This window comes from Engystomops pustulosus, chromosome 4, assembly GCF_040894005.1.
Source record: "Engystomops pustulosus chromosome 4, aEngPut4.maternal, whole genome shotgun sequence".
NCBI classification, from domain to species: domain Eukaryota; kingdom Metazoa; phylum Chordata; class Amphibia; order Anura; family Leptodactylidae; genus Engystomops; species Engystomops pustulosus.
In genome coordinates this window covers 168,879,139-168,904,957 of record NC_092414.1, presented here as the reverse complement: position 1 = coordinate 168,904,957, position 25,819 = coordinate 168,879,139, and the positions used below count along the sequence as shown (strand labels likewise).

The 25,819-nt window shown below is 44.7% G+C and overlaps 1 protein-coding gene across 6 annotated transcripts in view; it reads right to left on the bottom strand.

The window, feature by feature from the left end:
• NTRK3 (neurotrophic receptor tyrosine kinase 3) overlaps positions 1–25,819 on the bottom strand; it is a 442,602-nt gene that overhangs the window by 32,502 nt on the left and 384,281 nt on the right. For all 6 annotated transcript variants that reach the window (XM_072148525.1, XM_072148524.1, XM_072148528.1 and 3 more), the window contains exon 15: positions 1,618–1,790. In XM_072148525.1, coding sequence (XP_072004626.1) covers positions 1,618–1,790 — 173 coding nt within the window. The remainder of the gene's footprint in view (positions 1–1,617; positions 1,791–25,819) is intronic.

Here is a 25,819-nt window from a genome sequence, read left to right as displayed (position 1 = left end):
TTATCATTCAAAACAAGGAAAATATCAAGGGTCCAATTTACTAAATACCAGCACAGAACACTCGTAATTATTTGAAGAGGTAAGTACCACTTTATAACAAGTTTAAAAACATGATTTCTATGTAATAGGAGACTACCATCAAAGCGAGCACTCTCAAGCCCTTTTAATTATCTGTTCAGTGCAGTGTTAATATTCAGCTAGGTGAATGCAATCAGGAAGAGAATGTCATAAGTGAACATTATTATTGTGCCGATCCTATTATTTGGAGAGTGGGTAGCATTGTATTTACAAACATATAAATAAAGCAAGTTCAAGCTTTGGGACAAGGCTATAAAAATAATGGCAACACTATGAATGGGGATGATAGCAACAGCAGAATAAGTAGGTTTTGTAGGTTCCGATTCACCAAAAACAAGATGCTCAATAACATATCTTAATTTCTTGGTCACTGAAAAGTTTATATGTTTATATGTGAATTAGCTTTTAAAGGTGTTGGGGGGTGGTCGTTACCTTTTATGTTTATTTCATACATATAGACACACCCACAGAGAAAATAAACGGTTACCATTCAGTTAGCTAGTATAAACTTCTTCACAGACAAGCTCCAAACTTCTGTATTTTTTGAACAGTTGGGTGGTTTTTAAAAAGTAAATTAACAGTGGATTTCTGGCCAGCACACAGTCCATGAGTTTCAAACTTATTGGGGCTCATTTACTAAGGGTCAGCGGACCGCACAAACGTCGGATATTCTGACGATTACCGTTTGCCGCCTCATTTAAAAGAGGAGATTGTGGCGCACGAGATCAGATTTTTTTGCTGCAAACACGTCGGCTTTCATGCAACACAAATCGGGGGGCGGGCCATCGGACGATGCAACAGATTAAGACTGAGCACAGGATTTTACATTTGAATTGGTGTTGCGAGCCATGCACTTACATGCTCTGGGAAGAAGATGGTAAACTCCGGCGGACCTGATCGGGGAAGCGACACATGCAGGAGATCGGGCGCATGATCTGCATGAATCGCGGCAGAGTTCATCCTCGTCGGACAGTCTGGATCGGGACTTTTTTTTGCCTTAGTCTACCAAAACAGGTCAACACAAGTTCATTCTGCTCTTAAACTAAGAGGCCCTCTTAAAAATGGTGGGAGTAAAGCTTAAATAAAAGGTTCCCATGGTTCATTTGTCAAACAACCCAACAGATTAGAAAATATGTCAGCCAGCTACTTTACAATATATAAAATACTTAATACTTAATTTTTTTTATAAAAACATGGAAGGAAACGGATGAGAAAGAGAAAAAGTGTCAGTCAACAACATTATAGGGCTATAGATGGATATAGCTATGAGACGCTACATGTTTTTTTTATTGATGTATAGTATTCATTGTTGTGCATCTGTTATTTTGAGAACAGAGAGGAGTGGAGAATGTACTTGTCCTCACATATTTGGCACGCAATCATTGATACAAAGCATATAAATGAATCCTCATAGCATCTGAATAGTAAAGTAGAACTGCTATCTCTCATACCTAACCATGAACAAGGCTGAACTTTTTATCAATATTCTTAAAAAAATAAACTCATTGTGCTGATTGTTCAATTAACTATACACTATACCTTAGGAACTTGTTTAGATCCCCATGCTTCATGTACTCAAAGACCATGATAAGTGGATCTCCATCACCACATACGCCATAGAACTTTACAATATGATCATGCTGTAGGTTGGTAAGAAGTTCTGCCTCTCTTTGGAAGTCTTTGCGTGCTGCCAGTGTAGGGTCTTTCAAAGCCTGAGGATGTAAAGGTAACAGTCTATTAGTTCTAACAATTAGTTGACAACATTAATCACCCCCCCCCAACAAATATATAGATAAAGATTTACATTTTATTTGGAAAATCTTTGGTGGAATTTTACTACAAGAGCCGCAACCAATTTCATTGTCTAAATTGTCTTTATAACACAAGGATCGTCATCCCCAATGACATCATGAGGAATAACTATCCTCCCCAAAATGATTCCACTGGCATTTAAATAGATAACATGGTTCTGGCACCAATCACAGGTGTTAATTGGGTGCCCACATTCAACTGAACAGAATTTTAAAGTTTGTGTTTGACCCAACTACAACAAGTCTAAACTTTCTTGGGTCCACTCAGAAATAAATATATCCCAAATGTGTTCTCCTGCAGCATGGAAGTACTCACTCCTGCCACGCTCCCTTCTCTTATCCCAATGGTACTCTGTGTTTGACAAAGTCGTAGAGCAAGTCAAAGTGTTTGGGTCACAACAAAAGCATCACTTGGCAATCTACTTAATTTGAGTGCTTATATTTCCTTAGGGCATATTTCAAATGCATTTTTAATTAAAAAAGTGAAACAAACTGCACTTTGGATACATATTTATGTTAAGTTTTAGCATGTTCCTATCATATTTGGGTTCAATAGAAAAGGCTTTACTTGATTTACATAATTGACCTTTCTAACCTTTTCTTTAGGTTGGAGAAAGAAGTAACAGTTTTTCCTACAACTAAGAGTTGAGCGAATAATTTGATTAAGACCCATGACAAATCTTTTCAAAAATTTTAGGAAACTTCTATGAATTGAATCTCTATTGCATACTACAGTACCCTATTAAAGTTTTCACGTAACTTTGTGTTAAATAGGTTTTATGAGAAAATTGGGCCCTTAACTAAAGTTAAGCTACAGTAACATGAGAAACTGCGTGAGCAACTTCACCACTGAAGGATCACTCATTTTTGGTCTACCAAAGCAGGAAAGAGCTTTTTGTTACACTCAAGCTCTTATAAGCTGCCTCTTTACAGAGCACTTAGAAGCTCCTCCCTTAAACGCAATTTGTCAGCAGTCATTGACCTAGTAAACCATTACCAGTCATTGTCCAGATGCTCAACCCCTTCCAAATTTCTTTCATGGCTCAGTGTGATGGCATCAACCATGAACCTACTTTAAAGTAAAATGTAATCTGGGTGAATAAGGTCAGAGAGGCAGATAATAAAACACTGAAGTCTATCTCCCCCCCCCCCCCTCTGCTTTGATTGACATCCTGACACACCACACTTCATGAGAGCCAGTTTGTGATGTCCCTGGACATAAAGATGCAAAATAATGAGAAGGACATATTTTTTAAGCAGGGAGAGCTTGACTGTAGTGCTAAACTTGTCACATTCATGACTTTATACAACCGATTTACATCTCATTTTTATGTTGATCTTCTGGATGAAGATCCACCGCACCTCCCCATAAAAGAAACTGGAAGGTGTTAAGCTACTTGACAAACAACTTTTATTGGTTTACTAGGCAAATTTCTACTGACCTGTTCCCTTTAAGGATAACTCCTTTAAATTTCAAGGGATTTTTTTTTTTTTTGCATATTAGAATAGGGAAAACTGATGAAATTTATAGCGATTGTATTTAATGCTGCCTTGAGAATAATCTTGCCAATTACATGATAATAGTGAATTTGGTAAGTTTTTGTGCATGAAAACAAAGCATTTATCCAACAATGTATATACATAAGAAACACTAATTCATTTTTAATATTCCTCTCTATTTTCCTGCTGTGCTTAGTAGTTGATGGATGGTGTGCAACTAAGTTTAGTCACCATGGTATAATTAGGTAAGATGTATCGGTTTGTATACAGATTTTCTCCAAGCATTTGTTCACTCTATAATGTTTTTTAAAATTGTAAAATTCTTCTTCTTTATAATTAAGATGTTATGATTTGTTTTTATGATGGATGAGAATCAAACCTGTACTATAACAGAATGTAAAACATCCCTGGAATAAGCTTCATCCTAGCTTGGAGATACAGAATCTCAGAAGAGTAGAATCCAGATTTATTGTATTCATAATCTTAAAACCCATCGACTCTCTGAGTCTTATTTGGCAGTTTGTATTCTACTTGGAATTGCTTTTCATTTCCATAAAAGTCTATGATATGCCAGAAACCCACACTTCACTAAGTATCATATTTTCGTGTAGTTTTATGCTGATTTGGATCATGATCTGTGAAAGTACATTTTTAATCCCAGCTTTAAATCTGTCAAGACTACATAAAGGGAGTTGATTTTCTTTACAAACTTATTGCTTCAGGGCCTTGGAGTCTATTCATTGCAATTAGATAACTGGTCCACCCATTGGTTAGTGATGCTATTAGATCATTCATAAGATACAAGTGTAAATTGTACTAGTCGTAGGGAAAAACACAATTATTTGCACATAAAATGTAGAATATTATATAGAATATGCTCAATCTTGAGTTTGCTTTTGTTACAGTAATAGTAACTTTAGGTCATCTATTAAATATGCACACATCTTCTTTATAAATAATATGCCATAAATAAAAGCAGCTAAACATTGTAAATTTAAAGCAGCATTTTCTTACCCCGGGGCAGCCCTATAAAAAATAATGAAATGGCCATACAGAGCAAAAGAAATTACCAATATTAGGTAAAAAAATATACTGATAATCCTATGTGTATCCAGTGAGTTAAGGTCATAGCCATGTTTAGGACAACAAGTACCCTCCCCCTTGTCCGTGCTGATAGTAATCTATTTTTGTAAACAGAAATGTTAAAAATGAAAACAACACAGGAAACGGCACTCAAACGTTGCAAAGTGGTTAGTTAACCATGTAAGAGGAAGCTGAATGACAAGAAAGCAGCGGGTAATTGTTGAGTTCATTTTTGTTATTGTTTTGAAAGTCTCCAAGTGTCATTTCCAATATGGCATCTCTGTGAAGCTTGTAATTTAATAAACAAAAGATCAATAACATTTTGCGATGTAAGTAAGAAAGCTGAGTGGAGCGCAGTATCTTTTAATTATTAATCATTGTATGGAACTGAAAGCCCTAATGACAGCAGCATGCCATACATATCTAGCAGGGCACGGGCCGTGAAATGCAAAATAAGGAAGGTTCTTATTACACAGAGGAGCTTGTGTGATTAGACAGAGAGGAGCATCGGAAGGATGGAAACATCAGTCAGCATTGTTAATCTAAAGATTCCCTGCTATGAATAATAACTTCAGAACATCAGATTTCTGGCGTCAATCAGGATTAAACTGCAAATACTCGGTCTCATGTGGTTGCATAGCACAAACTACGACTTCAGCACTGCCAAGTAGTCATACCTGAGAGTCAGGGCAGATCAGAGTCAGGCTATGCCCACAAGGCTAATCATGGCTTTAACATGAGATACTCAGCCATCTGTTTTCATATCAGTATCAGGCATGACGAAGGCTCCGGTGCGGAGCAGAAACGTGTAGCATAGAGATGAGCGAACATGCTCGTCCGAGCTTGATGCTCGGTCGAGCATTAGGGTACTCGAAACTGCTCGTTGCTCGGACGAATACTTCGCCCGCTCGAGAAAATGGCAGCTCCCGCCGTTTTGCTTTTTGGCGGCCAGAAACAGAGCCAATCACAAGCCAGGAGACTCTGCACTCCACCCAGCATGACGTGGTACCCTTACACGTCGATAGCAGTGGTTGGCTGGCCAGATCAGGTGACCCTGGGATAGACTAGCCGCTGGCCGCGCTGCTCGGATCATTCTGTCTCTGGATGCCGCTAGGGAGAGAGCTGCTGCTGGTCAGGGAAAGCGTTAGGGTGTTCTATTAGCTTACTGTTAGGCAGGAGTGATTCTCAAAGAACCCAACAGCCCTTCTTAGGGCTACAATAACGTTCTACTTTTTTTATTTTAATTTGCATCTTTTACCATTTTGTGAGGAATTAGCAGGGGGACTTGCTACCGTTGTGTTTAGCTCTTAGTGGCACACATATCCATAGCAAAGACCGAAGTGGGAAAATTCAGTAGGGGTTGGATTTCTATTAGGCAATAACTCAGTGTCATCTCATCTGGCATAGTAGTGTGCTTCCTTTGATACTTGGCTAGAAAATAGCCATAGGAGAATACAAATAGCTTCTTGAAGCCTACAGTAGCGTTCTATATATTTGATTTCTGGTTGATCTGCTGGTGGCTGTAGTTTCTGCAGTGCATGTACTTGCCAATTCTGAGCAATTTGTAGTGAGACTTGCGACCGCTGTGTTCTGCGCTTAGTGGCGCACATATCCATAGCAAAGGCTGAAGTGGCAAAATTCAGTAGGGGTTGGATTTCTATTAGGCAATAACTCAGTGTCATCTCATCTGGCATAGTAGTGTGCTTCCTTTGATACTTGGCTAGAAAATAGCCATAGGAGAATACAAATAGCTTCTTGAAGCCTACAGTAGCGTTCTATATATTTGATTTCTGGTTGATCTGCTGGTGGCTGTAGTTTCTGCAGTGCATGTACTTGCCAATTCTGAGCAATTTGTAGTGAGACTTGCGACCGCTGTGTTCTGCGCTTAGTGGCGCACATATCCATAGCAAAGGCTGAAGTGGCAAAATTCAGTAGGGGTTGGATTTCTATTAGGCAATAACTCAGTGTCATCTCATCTGGCATAGTAGTGTGCTTCCTTTGATACTTGGCTAGAAAATAGCCATAGGAGAATACAAATAGCTTCTTGAAGCCTACAGTAGCGTTCTATATATTTGATTTCTGGTTGATCTGCTGGTGGCTGTAGTTTCTGCAGTGCATGTACTTGCCAATTCTGAGCAATTTGTAGTGAGACTTGCGACCGCTGTGTTCTGCGCTTAGTGGCGCACATATCCATAGCAAAGGCTGAAGTGGCAAAATTCAGTAGGGGTTGGATTTCTATTAGGCAATAACTCAGTGTCATCTCATCTGGCATAGTAGTGTGCTTCCTTTGATACTTGGCTAGAAAATAGCCATAGGAGAATACAAATAGCTTCTTGAAGCCTACAGTAGCGTTCTATATATTTGATTTCTGGTTGATCTGCTGGTGGCTGTAGTTTCTGCAGTGCATGTACTTGCCAATTCTGAGCAATTTGTAGTGAGACTTGCGACCGCTGTGTTCTGCGCTTAGTGGCGCACATATCCATAGCAAAGGCTAAAGTGGCAAAATTCAGTAGGGGTTGGATTTCTATTAGGCAATAACTCAGTGTCATCTCATCTGGCATAGTAGTGTGCTTCCTTTGATACTTGGCTAGAAAATAGCCATAGGAGAATACAAATAGCTTCTTGAAGCCTACAGTAGCGTTCTATATATTTGATTTCTGGTTGATCTGCTGGTGGCTGTAGTTTCTGCAGTGCATGTACTTGCCAATTCTGAGCAATTTGTAGTGAGACTTGCGACCGCTGTGTTCTGCGCTTAGTGGCGCACATATCCATAGCAAAGGCTGAAGTGGCAAAATTCAGTAGGGGTTGGATTTCTATTAGGCAATAACTCAGTGTCATCTCATCTGGCATAGTAGTGTGCTTCCTTTGATACTTGGCTAGAAAATAGCCATAGCAATAGGATAGGATTGTTTGGTTCTAAAAACTCAAAAAAAAACAAAAAACACAAAAAAAACAAAAAAAAGTAAAAAAAAAAAAAAAGTTATAACTCTCATTTTAAAAATGTTTAACCCCAGGGCTAGGGGTAGAGGACGAGGGCGGGGACGTGGGCGTCCAACTACTGCAGGGGTCAGAGGCCGTGGTCCTGGGCGGGGTGAGACACCACCTGCTGATGAGGGAGCAGGGGAACGCCGCAGAGCTACACTCCCTAGGTTCATGTCTGAAGTTACTGGGACTCGTGGTAGAGCACTGTTGAGGCCAGAACAGTGCGAACAGGTGATGTCGTGGATTGCTGACAATGCTTCGAGCAATTTGTCCACCACCAGTCAGTCTTCCACGCAGTCCACCCATGTCACCGAAATCCCCACTCCTCCAGCTCCTGCACCTCAGCCTCCTCCCCCCCAGTCTGCCCCCTCCCAGGAAAATTTGCCATTTGAACCGGCATACTCTGAGGAACTGTTTTCTGGACCCTTCCCACAGTCACAAACCACTTGTCCGGTTGCTGCTGAGCAATTTTCCGATGCCCAGGTTTTCCACCAGTCACAGTCTGTGGGTGATGATGACCTTCTTGACGTAGTGGAAGTGTGTAAAGAGGTGTCCGACGATGAGGAGACACGGTTGTCAGACAGTGGGGAAGTTGTTGTCAGGGCAGGAAGTCCGAGGGGGGAGCAGACTGAGGGATCGGAGGATGATGAGGTGACAGACCCAAGCTGGGTTGAGAGGCCGGGTGAACACAGTGCTTCTGAGACGGAGGAGAGTCCTCGACCTGAACAGGTTGGAAGAGGCAGTGGTGGGGCCAGACGGAGAGGCAGGGCCAGAGCTGGTGCATCAGCGCCACTGTCAACTAGTGAAGCTCCCGTGGTGAGGGCTCTTGCGGCGAGGGCTAGATCTTCAGAAGTGTGGAGGTTCTTTAAGGAAACACCGGATGACCGACGGACTGTGGTGTGCAACATTTGCCAAACCAGGCTCAGCAGGGGTTCCACCACTACTAGCTTAACTACTACCAGTATGCGCAGGCATATGAATGCTAAGCACCCCACTCAGTGGCAACAAGCCCGTTCACCTCCGGCCGTGCACACCACTGCTCCTTCCCCTGTGTCAGCTGCTAGTCAGCCCCCTGCCCAGGACCCTGGCCCAAAAACCCCATCGTCGCCTCCACGATCCTCCACAGCATCCACCAGCGTTCAGCTCTCCATACCCCAGACGCTGGAGCGGAAACGCAAATATAGTGCAACCCACCCGCACGCCCAAGCCCTTAATGTGCACATCTCCAGATTGCTTAGCCTGGAGATGCTGCCCTATAGGCTAGTAGAGACCGAGGCCTTTCGCAACCTCATGGCGGCGGCCGCCCCTCGGTATTCGGTCCCCAGCCGCCACTACTTTTCCCGATGTGCCGTCCCAGCCCTGCACCAGCACGTGTCAGACAACATCATCCGTGCCCTGACCAACGCCGTTTCTGACAAGGTCCACCTGACCACGGACACGTGGACGAGTGCTGCCGGGCAGGGCCACTATATATCGCTGACGGCACATTGGGTTAACTTGGTGGAGGCTGGGACCGAGACTGACCCTGGGGCTGCTCATATACTGCCGACGCCGAGGATTGCGGGGCCTACCTCGGTCCAGGTGTTTCAGGCCTACTATGCCTCCTCCTCCTCCCACCCCTCCTCCACCTCCTCCTCCGAACTACCATCCGTGGGCACGGCGCCATCAGTCGGTAGCTCTAGGCACAGCAGCAGTGCCGTCGCTAAGCGACAGCAGGCGGTGCTCAAACTGCTGAGCCTAGGCGACAAAAGGCACACCGCCCAAGAGCTATTACAGGGCATCACGGCGCAGACTGATCTGTGGCTGGCACCGCTGAACCTCAAGCCGGGAATGGTTGTGTGTGACAACGGCCGTAACCTGGTGGCGGCTCTGCAACTCGGCAGACTGACACATGTGCCATGCCTGGCCCATGTGTTAAATCTGATAGTGCAGCGTTTCCTCAAGACATACCCCAATCTGTCTGATTTGCTCACGAAGGTGCGCCGCATCTGTGCGCATTTCAGGAAGTCCAGCCCAGATGCTGCCACTCTCAGGGCAGCGCAGCGCCGCCTCCAACTGCCCGCTCACCGACTGTTGTGCGACGTGCCCACGAGGTGGAATTCAACACTGACCATGTTATCCAGAGTTTACCAGCAGCGCCGAGCCATTGTAGACTGCCAGATGTCAACTTCCACCAGAACTGGTAGTCAGGTCAGTCAGCTTCCTCAAGTCTACAATGAGGAGTGGACGTGGATGTCTGATATCTGTCAGGTGCTGAGTAACTTTGAGGAGTCAACACAGATGGTCAGTGGCGATGCCGCCATCATCAGCCTCACCATCCCGCTGCTTGGCCTGTTGAAAAACTCTCTGGTCAGCATGAAGTCGGAAGCTTTGCGCTCGTCACAAGAGACGGGGGAAGAATATTCCCTTGTTGATAGCCAAAGCACCCTGAGGTCTGTTTCTCAGCGCATATCGGAGGAGGTGGAGGTGGAGGAGGATGAGGAGGAAGAGGAGGAGAATGTTGGCGAGACACAAGAGGGGACCATTGTTGAGTCCTTCACTGTTCAGCGTGTATGGGCAGAAGAAGAGGAGTTGGAGGAGTTGGAGGAGGAGGAAATGGACAGTCAGGCCAGTGAGGGGAGTGAATTCTTACGCGTTGGTACTCTGGCGCATATGGCAGATTTCATGCTAGGCTGCCTATCCCGTGACCCTCGCGTTCAAAGAATTTATTCCAGCACCGATTACTGGGTGTTCACTCTCCTGGACCCACGGTACAAGCAAAATCTTGCCACTCTCATCCCTGCAGAGGAAAGGAGTGTGAGAATGCATGAATACCAGCAGGCCCTGGTGCACAAGCTGAAACAGTATTTCCCTTCTGACAGCGCTAGCGGCAGAGTGCGTAGTTCTGCGGGACAAGTAGCGAGGGAGAGTAGGCGAGCAGGCAGCTTGTCCAGCACTGGCAAGGGTACGCTTTACAAGGCTTTTGCCAGCTTTATGTCACCCCAGCAAGACACTGTCACCTGTCCCCAGTCTCGGCAGAGTAGGGCTGATCTTTACAGAAAGATGGTGAGGGAGTACGTAGCTGACCATACCATCGTCCTAAATGATCACACAGCTCCCTACAACTACTGGGTTTCAAAGCTGGACATGTGGCACGAACTGGCGCTGTACGCCTTGGAGGTTCTTGCCTGCCCTGCCGCTAGCGTCTTGTCCGAGCGGGTTTTCAGTGCAGCTGGTGGCATCATCACCGATAAGCGTACACGCCTGTCGACTGACAGCGCTGACAGGCTGACGCTTATTAAAATGAATAAAGGCTGGATTTCTCAGAATTTCCAATCTCCACCAGGTGAAGGAAGCTCAACCTGAATAATTGATCCACTCCTCCTCCTCCTCCTCATTTTCCTCCTTCTCCTCCTCTTTGTACAGTAAAGCAGAGGAAAATGGCTATTTTTTGACAGGGCCCACTGGCTCTTGCTATACTTCATGCATTTAATTTTTCTGGAGGGCCACCTACCCGGTCCTCTGTTTGAAACAATTTTTGTGAGTGCCACATACAGGCACTCAATCTATTCCATTTTTCTGGAGGGCCACCTACCCGGTCCTCTGGTTTGAACAATTTTTGGGACTGCCACATACAGGCACTCAATCTATTCCATTTTACTGGAGGGCCACCTACCTGCTCCTCTGGTTTGAAACATTTTTGGGACTGCCACATACAGGCACTCAATCTATCCCATTTTACTGGAGGGCCACCTACCTGCTCCTCTGGTTTGAAACATTTTTGGGACTGCCACATACAGGCACTCAATCTATCCCATTTTACTGGAGGGCCACCTACCTGCTCCTCTGGTTTGAAACATTTTTGGGACTGCCACATACAGGCACTCAATCTATTCCATTTTACTGCAGGGCCACCTACCTGCTCCTCTGGTTTGAACAATTTTTGGGACTGCCACATACAGGCACTCAATCTATTCCATTTTACTGCAGGGCCACCTACCTGCTCCTCTGGTTTGAACAATTTTTGGGACTGCCACATACAGGCACTCAATCTATTCCATTTTACTGGAGGGCCACCTACCTGCTCCTCTGGTTTGAAACATTTTTGGGACTGCCACATACAGGCACTCAATCTATCCCATTTTACTGGAGGGCCACCTACCTGCTCCTCTGGTTTGAAACATTTTTGGGACTGCCACATACAGGCACTCAATCTATTCCATTTTACTGCAGGGCCACCTACCTGCTCCTCTGGTTTGAACAATTTTTGGGACTGCCACATACAGGCACTCAATCTATTCCATTTTACTGCAGGGCCACCTACCTGCTCCTCTGGTTTGAACAATTTTTGGGACTGCCACATACAGGCACTCAATCTATTCCATTTTACTGGAGGGCCACCTACCTGCTCCTCTGGTTTGAACAATTTTTGGGACTGCCACATACAGGCACTCAATCTATCCCATTTTACTGGAGGGCCACCTACCTGCTCCTCTGGTTTGAAAAATGTTTGGGACTGCCACATACAGGCACTATCCAAATTAAATTGTCTCCATAGCAGCCTCCACACGTTGTCTCCATTGCTACCTCCAAAAGTCGTCCATATAGCTGCCTCCATACATCGTCCCTTTATCAAACGAGGTGTGTCAGGCAGAAATTTGGGTTGTTTTCATGGATTCCACATCAAAGTTGTTAACTTTGTCGCCACCCTGCTGTGTAATCCACAAAATATACTTGCAAACTTTTACCATTTAGGGATATTATTTCAGCGCTTCTTGCGCATCTGTTTACATTCCCCTCACCCGCCATATCCTAAACTTATAAGAACGCTACTACACTTGATCTTATACAAAAGTGCTGTTTGGGGAGTAGCCTAGAGACAGGGGCTTGGATTTGCGAAAGCTCGCCTGGCAGCGGAGCGCCAGCTCCATGCGCATCATGCGCTTCTTGCGCATCTGTTTACATTCCCCTCACCCGGCATATCCTAAACTTATAAGAACGCTACTACACTTGATCTTATACAAAAGGTTCTTAGAAGTGCTGTTTGGGGAGTAGCCTAGAGACAGGGGCTTGGATTGGCGAAAGCTCGCCTGGCAGCGGAGCGCCAGCTCCATGCCAAGATCCAACTAACATAGTTTTAACTGCAGCACCTTTAATCTACTACTAGTTCACTGCCTCCATACATGGTCCCCTTATCAAACGAGCTGTGTCAGGCAGAATTTTGGGTTGTTTTCATGGCTTCCATGTTAACTTTGTCGCCACCCTGCTGTGTAATCCACAAAATATACTGGCAAACTTTTATCATGTACCGATATTATTTGAGCACTTCTTGCTCACCTCCTTTGGTTCCTCTCTGCCACCCATTGGTTTGAAGCCTGAGTCCATTTAGGGTATGTCGCCATGACACTCTCTAGCCTGCTGCCGCTGCCTCTGCATGCCGTCCCCTATAGTGTCAGGGTCAATTATTGCATGTTTTAGATGCTATCTAGCTTCATTCTGTCACTCTGTCATGGCCATGCTGTTGCCCATAATTTTGGCATAATGGTGCGTTTAAGCAGCCTCAGAGGCATCCATGCATGCTGCCCCTGCTGTTTCCTGTCCATTTCCGTGGTGTTTCCATCCTTTTCTGAGGTTCCCAGGTGTTTGGCCAAGCTTCCCTGTGCAGAGCCTTGGTCCCCTTGAAAAATGCTCGAGTCTCCCATTGACTTCAATGGGGTTCGTTATTCGAGACGAGCACTCGAGCATCGGGAAAAGTTCGTCTCGAATAACGAGTACCCGAGCATTTTAGTGTTCGCTCATCTCTAGTGTAGCATTTTATTGTTATACATTTTAACAATTTTTTATATTGTAAAATAAAAAAGTGCTCTTTTTGAGCCATTTATACTCATTCATCGAGGATTTTCTAAGCACCAACACTCCTGCCTCCATTTGGGTTTTCCACATTTATATATTAAGGAAACACTCCAGTCACAGCTTATTCATTAAATTATACCTTTTGCAGGGCCTGAGGGAGGAGCATGACTCTAGGTTCTAGTAATGTTCTAGGAATACAATGACAAAGAGTCCTGCTCATTTTAAAGGAAACCTACCATCTTGGATCTACCTTTTAAGGTAGATCCGGTGGCACGTTCAACGAATGAATTACATGGGAGCCCTTTTTAGGGCTAATCCTTGAGCGGCCTGTAACTTTATAAATCTTTTAGTCACCTAATATGCAAATATCTGAAAGAGGCTACTGGGGTGTGGAGAAGCCGAAGCTGAAGCTACACGGCGCAGATACTCCAAACCCTAGTAGCCTCTTTGGATCCTCCTACTACGAGATCTTCAGCGTGCAGGTCCTGTTAGTTGTACACACTCGTCCGCGGTCTGCATAGGCTCTCTATGAAGAGCGGGCGGCTGCGCATACTTGGCTGCGAAGCTTAAAAAGGGCCCCCATGTCATTTAGTAGTTGAACCTGCCACTGTTTCCACCTTAATAGGTAGATCTGAGGAGGTAGGTTTCCTTTAAGGCCTTATATCATGCATTCAATGAAATTATCCCTTTATCAGCTAGATGGCATTGTAATTGCAATGAGTCCTCCACTACGTGTATGTTACTAACATTGCATTGCCATTTCAAGGCTTATCTTTTTATCAATTTTAATAAATATAGCAGGTTTTAACAAGTTATACAATATAAATTTGGGTGCATAAATTAGTTAATAATAGTACACAAACACATAGCATCAATTAAACTCTTTTTTACCCAGCAACCTATAAGCAATTGTCATGAAAAATAAATTATGGTTTGTTCATGAAATGGAAGGAATCTTTCACAAAAGGATAATCCATTTTACTTTACAAATTCCTGGACGCCTAGCAAATGCCAGAGTCATTCTATAAGGATCTAAAACAAGATGTAACAGGATAAGAAATTGGTTATGTCTATCAGGGGTTGTGTATACTTTTTTAAAAGAGAACCTACAATTTAAATTAACCCACCCAAAATAAATTCATTATTAAAAACTATTATTAAAAACATGTGCCTTTATCCGTAAATGGTTATTTTCCATGGCCGCTATGTTAAAAAATCAGTTTGTAAACATATATCTTATGAATCCAATCACACTAAGTGAGTCCTGCATATTGAAATTTACTTTTCACCTTGTTCCTGCTGTATGGAACATTGCAAAAGAGCTATGGTGCATAATTGGGCATTTTATGTCATGTGACCAGGGTAATGTCCTTGAAGGTACTTGCCTGTACTTAGTTTCATTTGCAACATCATTTGCCGCCATGGAGGAATGGGGAGGAGTAGAAGTCCATGGAGGAATTTTGTTATGTCATGTGATCAGATACATACATGGGGTAGATGTTGCAAATGGAACTGGGTAAAGAACCTTAGATGACATAACTCCGGTCACATGAAATTAAGTCCTGAATTATGAGAAAAGGCACAGGGAATGGAGAGGAGTAGATGGTCGGGGCTGGCCGAGCAGGACACGCCACCTCTGATGCCAGATGGGATTACAAAGTTGACTTTATAAGGATGTAAGGGAAATCATTATTAGCTAAAAGAAGCTTTAGTTAATAGGACTTTATGAGAACCTCTCATTAGCTGTATTTTAGACAGGTTCCTTTTATTGCAATCTCGCTTCTCCAATAATGACCTTTTAATGGCAAGAGGACTAACCTAAAAGGCATCTCATTGATTTATTTGCCCCCTTTTTATAATGTTATATTCCTTGTATAGATTTTTATGTTTATTAAATTTGATTTGGCTTGTATTTTTTTTGTTAGATCAGTTGCACTTTCATTTAAGAAATCATTAGGGCAGATTTATCAAGTTGCCTGAAAGTCAGAATATTTCTAGTTGCCCATGCCAACCAATCACAGCTCAGCTTTCATTTTACCAGTGCTTATGAATTTTTTAAAGAGGAGCTGTGATTGGTTGCCATAGGCAACTAGAAATGTTCAGAATTTCAGACAGCTTGATAAATCTGCCCTCAGAGTAACTATGAACTATTATTCTAGTGTTCTGAGCTTCTTTGTAGGACTTAAAAATCCAGTAAATTGCCAAAAAATTAATAAAATAGAGATGAGTGAATCATTGAAAATACGAATCACTGAAGCTTTGCCAGACTTTTCGCAAATTTCAAATAGTTTCCAAATCTTTTGAAATTGAAAGGATGTTGCTTTAATTGTCCTGAAATTTAGCTTAAAACCCCCTTTAGTTCTCAAACTGAAATCAATGAACATTTTGAGGAATCCATTAGACCTCCATTATAATTATTTAAAACAAAACCTGAAGAAAATATGAAAATATTCAGATTTGATTTGGTACTTGAAAATCGTAACAAATCTTCAAATCAGCTTATAGATTTCTTCATCTCTGGTTGTGAGCAGTCCATAACAACGTCATACATCTTTCATTCTTTTGTATTCATCCTCAACTGATGAGTTTTCAGAAAGTATATATCAGAAAGCATCTTGTTTGATGTAAGACATCACTGAGGACCCTTAAACCATCACTTTCTTTTGATTCGTCACTTTGAAGGATAATAATTTTTCCATGTTATAAAAAAGAAGGACTCGCCTACATGGCTATTATTAAAGATTTAAACCTTAAAATCCTTAGGCCTTTCTCTATATATGTTTCAATAGTCAGAATAGAAAACCAACATTGCAAAACTACCGAGCCGTCTCTTTATCTAGTGAAATGGACGTTGAAGCCTCTCGAAGCAGAAATTATCTTTATTGTTGCCCATCCAAACACCAAGCTTATGCTTGCTTCACATAATCTTCAGAAAAATCCAATTATAGATCTAATACAAAGTCCATGAGATGACACAACACAGGCTACCGGATCACAAAACCTGTGAAAGGCACTTGAACTAAAGCTAGGTCACAGCTGAAAAAGAAATGAGGTAGCATTCTGCATGCCTGACCTGCAAGCAACAAGATTTCTAGAGTAGAGGACCAAAGTATTGTAATGGCTCCATTATTGGATTTTAATGCTTACCATATGATATTAACCTGTGGGCTGCTAATTTCTAGCGTGTCATGCTTTGAACTGTTCTGTAACAATTAATGGACTTACTAAAATACCCATTCCGCCTATTTTTTTACATTTTTTTAACCCCTTAAGGGCCAGGACATATTCACTACCCATCTTTAAAAATCGATAATAGAGATGAGCGAACACTAAAATGCTCGGGTACTCGTTATTCGAGACGAACTTTTCCCGATGCTCGAGTGCTCGTCTCGAATAACGAACCCCATTGAAGTCAATGGGAGACTCGAGCATTTTTCAAGGGGACCAAGGCTCTGCACAGGGAAGCTTGGCCAAACACCTGGGAACCTCAGAAAAGGATGGAAACACCACGGAAATGGACAGGAAACAGCAGGGGCAGCATGCATGGATGCCTCTGAGGCTGCTTAAACGCACCATTATGCCAAAATTATGGGCAACAGCATGGCCATGACAGAGTGACAGAATGAAGCTAGATAGCATCTAAAACATGCAATAATTGACCCTGACACTATAGGGGACGGCATGCAGAGGCAGCGGCAGCAGGCTAGAGAGTGTCATGGCGACATACCCTAAATGGACTCAGGCTTCAAACCAATGGGTGGCAGAGAGGAACCAAAGGAGGTGAGCAAGAAGTGCTCAAATAATATCGGTACATGATAAAAGTTTGCCAGTATATTTTGTGGATTACACAGCAGGGTGGCGACAAAGTTAACATGGAAGCCATGAAAACAACCCAAAATTCTGCCTGACACAGCTCGTTTGATAAGGGGACCATGTATGGAGGCAGTGAACTAGTAGTAGATTAAAGGTGCTGCAGTTAAAACTATGTTAGTTGGATCTTGGCATGGAGCTGGCGCTCCGCTGCCAGGCGAGCTTTCGCCAATCCAAGCCCCTGTCTCTAGGCTACTCCCCAAACAGCACTTCTAAGAACCTTTTGTATAAGATCAAGTGTAGTAGCGTTCTTATAAGTTTAGGATATGCCGGGTGAGGGGAATGTAAACAGATGCGCAAGAAGCGCATGATGCGCATGGAGCTGGCGCTCCGCTGCCAGGCGAGCTTTCGCAAATCCAAGCCCCTGTCTCTAGGCTACTCCCCAAACAGCACTTTTGTATAAGATCAAGTGTAGTAGCGTTCTTATAAGTTTAGGATATGGCGGGTGAGGGGAATGTAAACAGATGCGCAAGAAGCGCTGAAATAATATCCCTAAATGGTAAAAGTTTGCAAGTATATTTTGTGGATTACACAGCAGGGTGGCGACAAAGTTAACAACTTTGATGTGGAATCCATGAAAACAACCCAAATTTCTGCCTGACACACCTCGTTTGATAAAGGGACGATGTATGGAGGCAGCTATATGGACGACTTTTGGAGGTAGCAATGGAGACAACGTGTGGAGGCTGCTATGGAGACAATTTAATTTGGATAGTGCCTGTATGTGGCAGTCCCAAACATTTTTCAAACCAGAGGAGCAGGTAGGTGGCCCTCCAGTAAAATGGGATAGATTGAGTGCCTGTATGTGGCAGTCCCAAAAATTGTTCAAACCAGAGGAGCAGGTAGGTGGCCCTCCAGTAAAATGGAATAGATTGAGTGCCTGTATGTGGCAGTCCCAAAAATTGTTCAAACCAGAGGAGCAGGTAGGTGGCCCTGCAGTAAAATGGAATAGATTGAGTGCCTGTATGTGGCAGTCCCAAAAATTGTTCAAACCAGAGGAGCAGGTAGGTGGCCCTGCAGTAAAATGGAATAGATTGAGTGCCTGTATGTGGCAGTCCCAAAAATGTTTCAAACCAGAGGAGCAGGTAGGTGGCCCTCCAGTAAAATGGGATAGATTGAGTGCCTGTATGTGGCAGTCCCAAAAATGTTTCAAACCAGAGGAGCAGGTAGGTGGCCCTCCAGTAAAATGGGATAGATTGAGTGCCTGTATGTGGCAGTCCCAAAAATGTTTCAAACCAGAGGAGCAGGTAGGTGGCCCTCCAGTAAAATGGAATAGATTGAGTGCCTGTATGTGGCAGTCCCAAAAATTGTTCAAACCAGAGGAGCAGGTAGGTGGCCCTGCAGTAAAATGGAATAGATTGAGTGCCTGTATGTGGCAGTCCCAAAAATTGTTCAAACCAGAGGAGCAGGTAGGTGGCCCTGCAGTAAAATGGAATAGATTGAGTGCCTGTATGTGGCAGTCCCAAAAATGTTTCAAACCAGAGGAGCAGGTAGGTGGCCCTCCAGTAAAATGGGATAGATTGAGTGCCTGTATGTGGCAGTCCCAAAAATGTTTCAAACCAGAGGAGCAGGTAGGTGGCCCTCCAGTAAAATGGGATAGATTGAGTGCCTGTATGTGGCAGTCCCAAAAATGTTTCAAACCAGAGGAGCAGGTAGGTGGCCCTCCAGTAAAATGGAATAGATTGAGTGCCTGTATGTGGCAGTCCCAAAAATTGTTCAAACCAGAGGACCGGGTAGGTGGCCCTCCAGAAAAATGGAATAGATTGAGTGCCTGTATGTGGCACTCACAAAAATTGTTTCAAACAGAGGACCGGGTAGGTGGCCCTCCAGAAAAATTAAATGCATGAAGTATAGCAAGAGCCAGTGGGCCCTGTCAAAAAATAGCCATTTTCCTCTGCTTTACTGTACAAAGAGGAGGAGAAGGAGGAAAATGAGGAGGAGGAGGAGTGGATCAATTATTCAGGTTGAGCTTCCTTCACCTGGTGGAGATTGGAAATTCTGAGAAATCCAGCCTTTATTCATTTTAATAAGCGTCAGCCTGTCAGCGCTGTCAGTCGACAGGCGTGTACGCTTATCGGTGATGATGCCACCAGCTGCACTGAAAACCCGCTCGGACAAGACGCTAGCGGCAGGGCAGGCAAGAACCTCCAAGGCGTACAGCGCCAGTTCGTGCCACATGTCCAGCTTTGAAACCCAGTAGTTGTAGGGAGCTGTGTGATCATTTAGGACGATGGTATGGTCAGCTACGTACTCCCTCACCATCTTTCTGTAAAGATCAGCCCTACTCTGCCGAGACTGGGGACAGGTGACAGTGTCTTGCTGGGGTGACATAAAGCTGGCAAAAGCCTTGTAAAGCGTACCCTTGCCAGTGCTGGACAAGCTGCCTGCTCGCCTACTCTCCCTCGCTACTTGTCCCGCAGAACTACGCACTCTGCCGCTAGCGCTGTCAGAAGGGAAATACTGTTTCAGCTTGTGCACCAGGGCCTGCTGGTATTCATGCATTCTCACACTCCTTTCCTCTGCAGGGATGAGAGTGGCAAGATTTTGCTTGTACCGTGGGTCCAGGAGAGTGAACACCCAGTAATCGGTGCTGGAATAAATTCTTTGAACGCGAGGGTCACGGGATAGGCAGCCTAGCATGAAATCTGCCATATGCGCCAGAGTACCAACGCGTAAGAATTCACTCCCCTCACTGGCCTGACTGTCCATTTCCTCCTCCTCCAACTCCTCCAACTCCTCTTCTTCTGCCCATACACGCTGAACAGTGAAGGACTCAACAATGGTCCCCTCTTGTGTCTCGCCAACATTCTCCTCCTCTTCCTCCTCATCCTCCTCCACCTCCACCTCCTCCGATATGCGCTGAGAAACAGACCTCAGGGTGCTTTGGCTATCAACAAGGGAATATTCTTCCCCCGTCTCTTGTGACGAGCGCAAAGCTTCCGACTTCATGCTGACCAGAGAGTTTTTCAACAGGCCAAGCAGCGGGATGGTGAGGCTGATGATGGCGGCATCGCCACTGACCATCTGTGTTGACTCCTCAAAGTTACTCAGCACCTGACAGATATCAGACATCCACGTCCACTCCTCATTGTAGACTTGAGGAAGCTGACTGACCTGACTACCAGTTCTGGTGGAAGTTGACATCTGGCAGTCTACAATGGCTCGGCGCTGCTGGTAAACTCTGGATAACATGGTCAGTGTTGAATTCCACCTCGTGGGCACGTCGCACAACAGTCGGTGAGCGGGCAGTTGGAGGCGGCGCTGCGCTGCCCTGAGAGTGGCAGCATCTGGGCTGGACTTCCTGAAATGCGCACAGATGCGGCGCACCTTCGTGAGCAAATCAGACAGATTGGGGTATGTCTTGAGGAAACGCTGCACTATCAGATTTAACACATGGGCCAGGCATGGCACATGTGTCAGTCTGCCGAGTTGCAGAGCCGCCACCAGGTTACGGCCGTTGTCACACACAACCATTCCCGGCTTGAGGTTCAGCGGTGCCAGCCACAGATCAGTCTGCGCCGTGATGCCCTGTAATAGCTCTTGGGCGGTGTGCCTTTTGTCGCCTAGGCTCAGCAGTTTGAGCACCGCCTGCTGTCGCTTAGCGACGGCACTGCTGCTGTGCCTAGAGCTACCGACTGATGGCGCCGTGCCCACGGATGGTAGTTCGGAGGAGGAGGTGGAGGAGGGGTGGGAGGAGGAGGAGGCATAGTAGGCCTGAAACACCTGGACCGAGGTAGGCCCCGCAATCCTCGGCGTCGGCAGTATATGAGCAGCCCCAGGGTCAGTCTCGGTCCCAGCCTCCACCAAGTTAACCCAATGTGCCGTCAGCGATATATAGTGGCCCTGCCCGGCAGCACTCGTCCACGTGTCCGTGGTCAGGTGGACCTTGTCAGAAACGGCGTTGGTCAGGGCACGGATGATGTTGTCTGACACGTGCTGGTGCAGGGCTGGGACGGCACATCGGGAAAAGTAGTGGCGGCTGGGGACCGAATACCGAGGGGCGGCCGCCGCCATGAGGTTGCGAAAGGCCTCGGTCTCTACTAGCCTATAGGGCAGCATCTCCAGGCTAAGCAATCTGGAGATGTGCACATTAAGGGCTTGGGCGTGCGGGTGGGTTGCACTATATTTGCGTTTCCGCTCCAGCGTCTGGGGTATGGAGAGCTGAACGCTGGTGGATGCTGTGGAGGATCGTGGAGGCGACGATGGGGTTTTTGGGCCAGGGTCCTGGGCAGGGGGCTGACTAGCAGCTGACACAGGGGAAGGAGCAGTGGTGTGCACGGCCGGAGGTGAACGGGCTTGTTGCCACTGAGTGGGGTGCTTAGCATTCATATGCCTGCGCATACTGGTGGTAGTTAAGCTAGTAGTGGTGGAACCCCTGCTGAGCCTGGTTTGGCAAATGTTGCACACCACAGTCCGTCGGTCATCCGGTGTTTCCTTAAAGAACCTCCACACTTCTGAAGATCTAGCCCTCGCCGCAAGAGCCCTCACCACGGGAGCTTCACTAGTTGACAGTGGCGCTGATGCACCAGCTCTGGCCCTGCCTCTCCGTCTGGCCCCACCACTGCCTCTTCCAACCTGTTCAGGTCGAGGACTCTCCTCCGTCTCAGAAGCACTGTGTTCACCCGGCCTCTCAACCCAGCTTGGGTCTGTCACCTCATCATCCTCCGATCCCTCAGTCTGCTCCCCCCTCGGACTTCCTGCCCTGACAACAACTTCCCCACTGTCTGACAACCGTGTCTCCTCATCGTCGGACACCTCTTTACACACTTCCACTACGTCAAGAAGGTCATCATCACCCACAGACTGTGACTGGTGGAAAACCTGGGCATCGGAAAATTGCTCAGCAGCAACCGGACAAGTGGTTTGTGACTGTGGGAAGGGTCCAGAAAACAGTTCCTCAGAGTATGCCGGTTCAAATGGCAAATTTTCCTGGGAGGGGGCAGACTGGGGGGGAGGAGGCTGAGGTGCAGGAGCTGGAGGAGTGGGGATTTCGGTGACATGGGTGGACTGCGTGGAAGACTGACTGGTGGTGGACAAATTGCTCGAAGCATTGTCAGCAATCCACGACATCACCTGTTCGCACTGTTCTGGCCTCAACAGTGCTCTACCACGAGTCCCAGTAACTTCAGACATGAACCTAGGGAGTGTAGCTCTGCGGCGTTCCCCTGCTCCCTCATCAGCAGGTGGTGTCTCACCCCGCCCAGGACCACGGCCTCTGACCCCTGCAGTAGTTGGACGCCCACGTCCCCGCCCTCGTCCTCTACCCCTAGCCCTGGGGTTAAACATTTTTAAAATGAGAGTTATAACTTTTTTTTTTTTTTTACTTTTTTTTGTTTTTTTTGTGTTTTTTGTTTTTTTTTGAGTTTTTAGAACCAAACAATCCTATCCTATTGCTATGGCTATTTTCTAGCCAAGTATCAAAGGAAGCACACTACTATGCCAGATGAGATGACACTGAGTTATTGCCTAATAGAAATCCAACCCCTACTGAATTTTGCCACTTCAGCCTTTGCTATGGATATGTGCGCCACTAAGCGCAGAACACAGCGGTCGCAAGTCTCACTACAAATTGCTCAGAATTGGCAAGTACATGCACTGCAGAAACTACAGCCACCAGCAGATCAACCAGAAATCAAATATATAGAACGCTACTGTAGGCTTCAAGAAGCTATTTGTATTCTCCTATGGCTATTTTCTAGCCAAGTATCAAAGGAAGCACACTACTATGCCAGATGAGATGACACTGAGTTATTGCCTAATAGAAATCCAACCCCTACTGAATTTTGCCACTTCAGCCTTTGCTATGGATATGTGCGCCACTAAGCGCAGAACACAGCGGTCGCAAGTCTCACTACAAATTGCTCAGAATTGGCAAGTACATGCACTGCAGAAACTACAGCCACCAGCAGATCAACCAGAAATCAAATATATAGAACGCTACTGTAGGCTTCAAGAAGCTATTTGTATTCTCCTATGGCTATTTTCTAGCCAAGTATCAAAGGAAGCACACTACTATGCCAGATGAGATGACACTGAGTTATTGCCTAATAGAAATCCAACCCCTACTGAATTTTGCCACTTCAGCCTTTGCTATGGATATGTGCGCCACTAAGCGCAGAACACAGCGGTCGCAAGTCTCACTACAAATTGCTCAGAATTGGCAAGTACATGCACTGCAGAAACTACAGCCACCAGCAGATCAACCAGAAATCAAATATATAGAACGCTACTGTAGGCTTCAAGAAGCTATTTGTATTCTCCTATGGCTATTTTCTAGCCAAGTATCAAAGGAAGCACACTACTATGCCAGATGAGATGACACTGAGTTATTGCCTAATAGAAATCCAACCCCTACTGAATTTTGCCACTTCAGCCTTTGCTATGGATATGTGCGCCACTAAGCGCAGAACACAGCGGTCGCAAGTCTCACTACAAATTGCTCAGAATTGGCAAGTACATGCACTGCAGAAACTACAGCCACCAGCAGATCAACCAGAAATCAAATATATAGAACGCTACTGTAGGCTTCAAGAAGCTATTTGTATTCTCCTATGGCTATTTTCTAGCCAAGTATCAAAGGAAGCACACTACTATGCCAGATGAGATGACACTGAGTTATTGCCTAATAGAAATCCAACCCCTACTGAATTTTCCCACTTCGGTCTTTGCTATGGATATGTGTGCCACTAAGAGCTAAACACAACGGTAGCAAGTCCCCCTGCTAATTCCTCACAAAATGGTAAAAGATGCAAATTAAAATAAAAAAAGTAGAACGTTATTGTAGCCCTAAGAAGGGCTGTTGGGTTCTTTGAGAATCACTCCTGCCTAACAGTAAGCTAATAGAACACCCTAACGCTTTCCCTGACCAGCAGCAGCTCTCTCCCTAGCGGCATCCAGAGACAGAATGATCCGAGCAGCGCGGCCAGCGGCTAGTCTATCCCAGGGTCACCTGATCTGGCCAGCCAACCACTGCTATCGACGTGTAAGGGTACCACGTCATGCTGGGTGGAGTGCAGAGTCTCCTGGCTTGTGATTGGCTCTGTTTCTGGCCGCCAAAAAGCAAAACGGCGGGAGCTGCCATTTTCTCGAGCGGGCGAAGTATTCGTCCGAGCAACGAGCAGTTTCGAGTACCCTAATGCTCGACCGAGCATCAAGCTCGGACGAGCATGTTCGCTCATCTCTAATCGATAACTTTTTTATTTTTCCATTTAAAGAGCAGTATCTGGGCTTATTTTCGTGTAGCAAACGATGAAGCAGCACTCAGTGATAAAGAAGACGGGTTTTATTCTGCAACCAAATAGCAACGTTTCACCTTTTCCATAAAGGCATTATCAAGCTTGATAATGCCTTTATGAAAAAGGTGAAACGTTGCTATTTGATGGTGGAATATAACCCGTTTTCTTTATCACGGATTGCTGCTTCATCGTTTGCTACAAGTCTAGTGAGGTTTCTGTCAGAGCCCCTATGAGGACCTGCACCCACAAGTTCTTTATTCACGGTGCTGCTCTACAGTGCTTTGTTGTTTATTGGGCTTATTTTCTGTGTAACTAACTGTACTTCCTAGTGACAGCATTTCATATCACATGCCAGTTACTTTTAAGCTGGAAATTGCAGAAAAAACACATTGCACCATTTTCTTGTAGACACAGGGGCACTTTTACTAAAAGCAATGCAAACTGCACCCAGCAAAGATGGGGGCCTTTACTTGTTGCCAGTGTTTTTGCCAAAAGCAGCAGGTAAATGGTTAACACCATCAGTGGGTGTTGACTGCATAATTCAGCCAACACCCATCATGTATGAAGAGGGCTCAGCCCATGAGCCCTTCTAATATATCCTTATTGCATTATAACAAACATGTATGCCATAATGCGTTAAGGGGTTACAGATGATAAAAATGCTGTTATGCCAATAATCGTTCCTCTACATATTTAAGATACTCATGTCGATCAACGCAATTGACAAAGGTTTATCATGTTTTCATGTTATTGTTGGCATATCATTCATGGCATTGTACAAAACCATGCTAAAACATGTCTGCTTTCTTCAAAAAATATTACCACACCTATCTACAGATTATTGGTGATGTTGCAGTTCAGTTGCTATGCACTGCAATACAGTTGAACTGATGTACCAAATATAACTTTGATTTTGCAAAGTTTTTGGAAAAAGGATTTTTTAAACTTGACTGTCCTGACATTTATAAAAAATATTGCAACCATAAATAGCTTACATCTCACTCATTTTATATCTCCATCCCCTTTCCTCCACTATTGTAATATAGGCTCCTGCTCCAATTTATTGCCTTTACTCATTCTTAAATGCTCCATTCTACAGACTATATTACCTCACTGCTACTATCATTGGACAGCAGATTTTATTTTTTTTCTATGTTACCCTATTAATACATTTCCAATGTATTTTGCTACTTGCCTAGGCAGTTAACATATACAAGCTAAAAATGATGTGTAATCTCATTTTGTACATTTACATTATATGTAGCACCTTAAAATTTCTCTGTGTAACACATTTTTAGCTGCTTTTTGCTTTAACTTCTTGTTTTCACATATTTTATGTATTTTTACATAATTAAGATTGTAGAATAAGAGGCGACAGATATAACAATTATACTTGGTACCTAAAGACCCATCTGCGACATAGCTGTA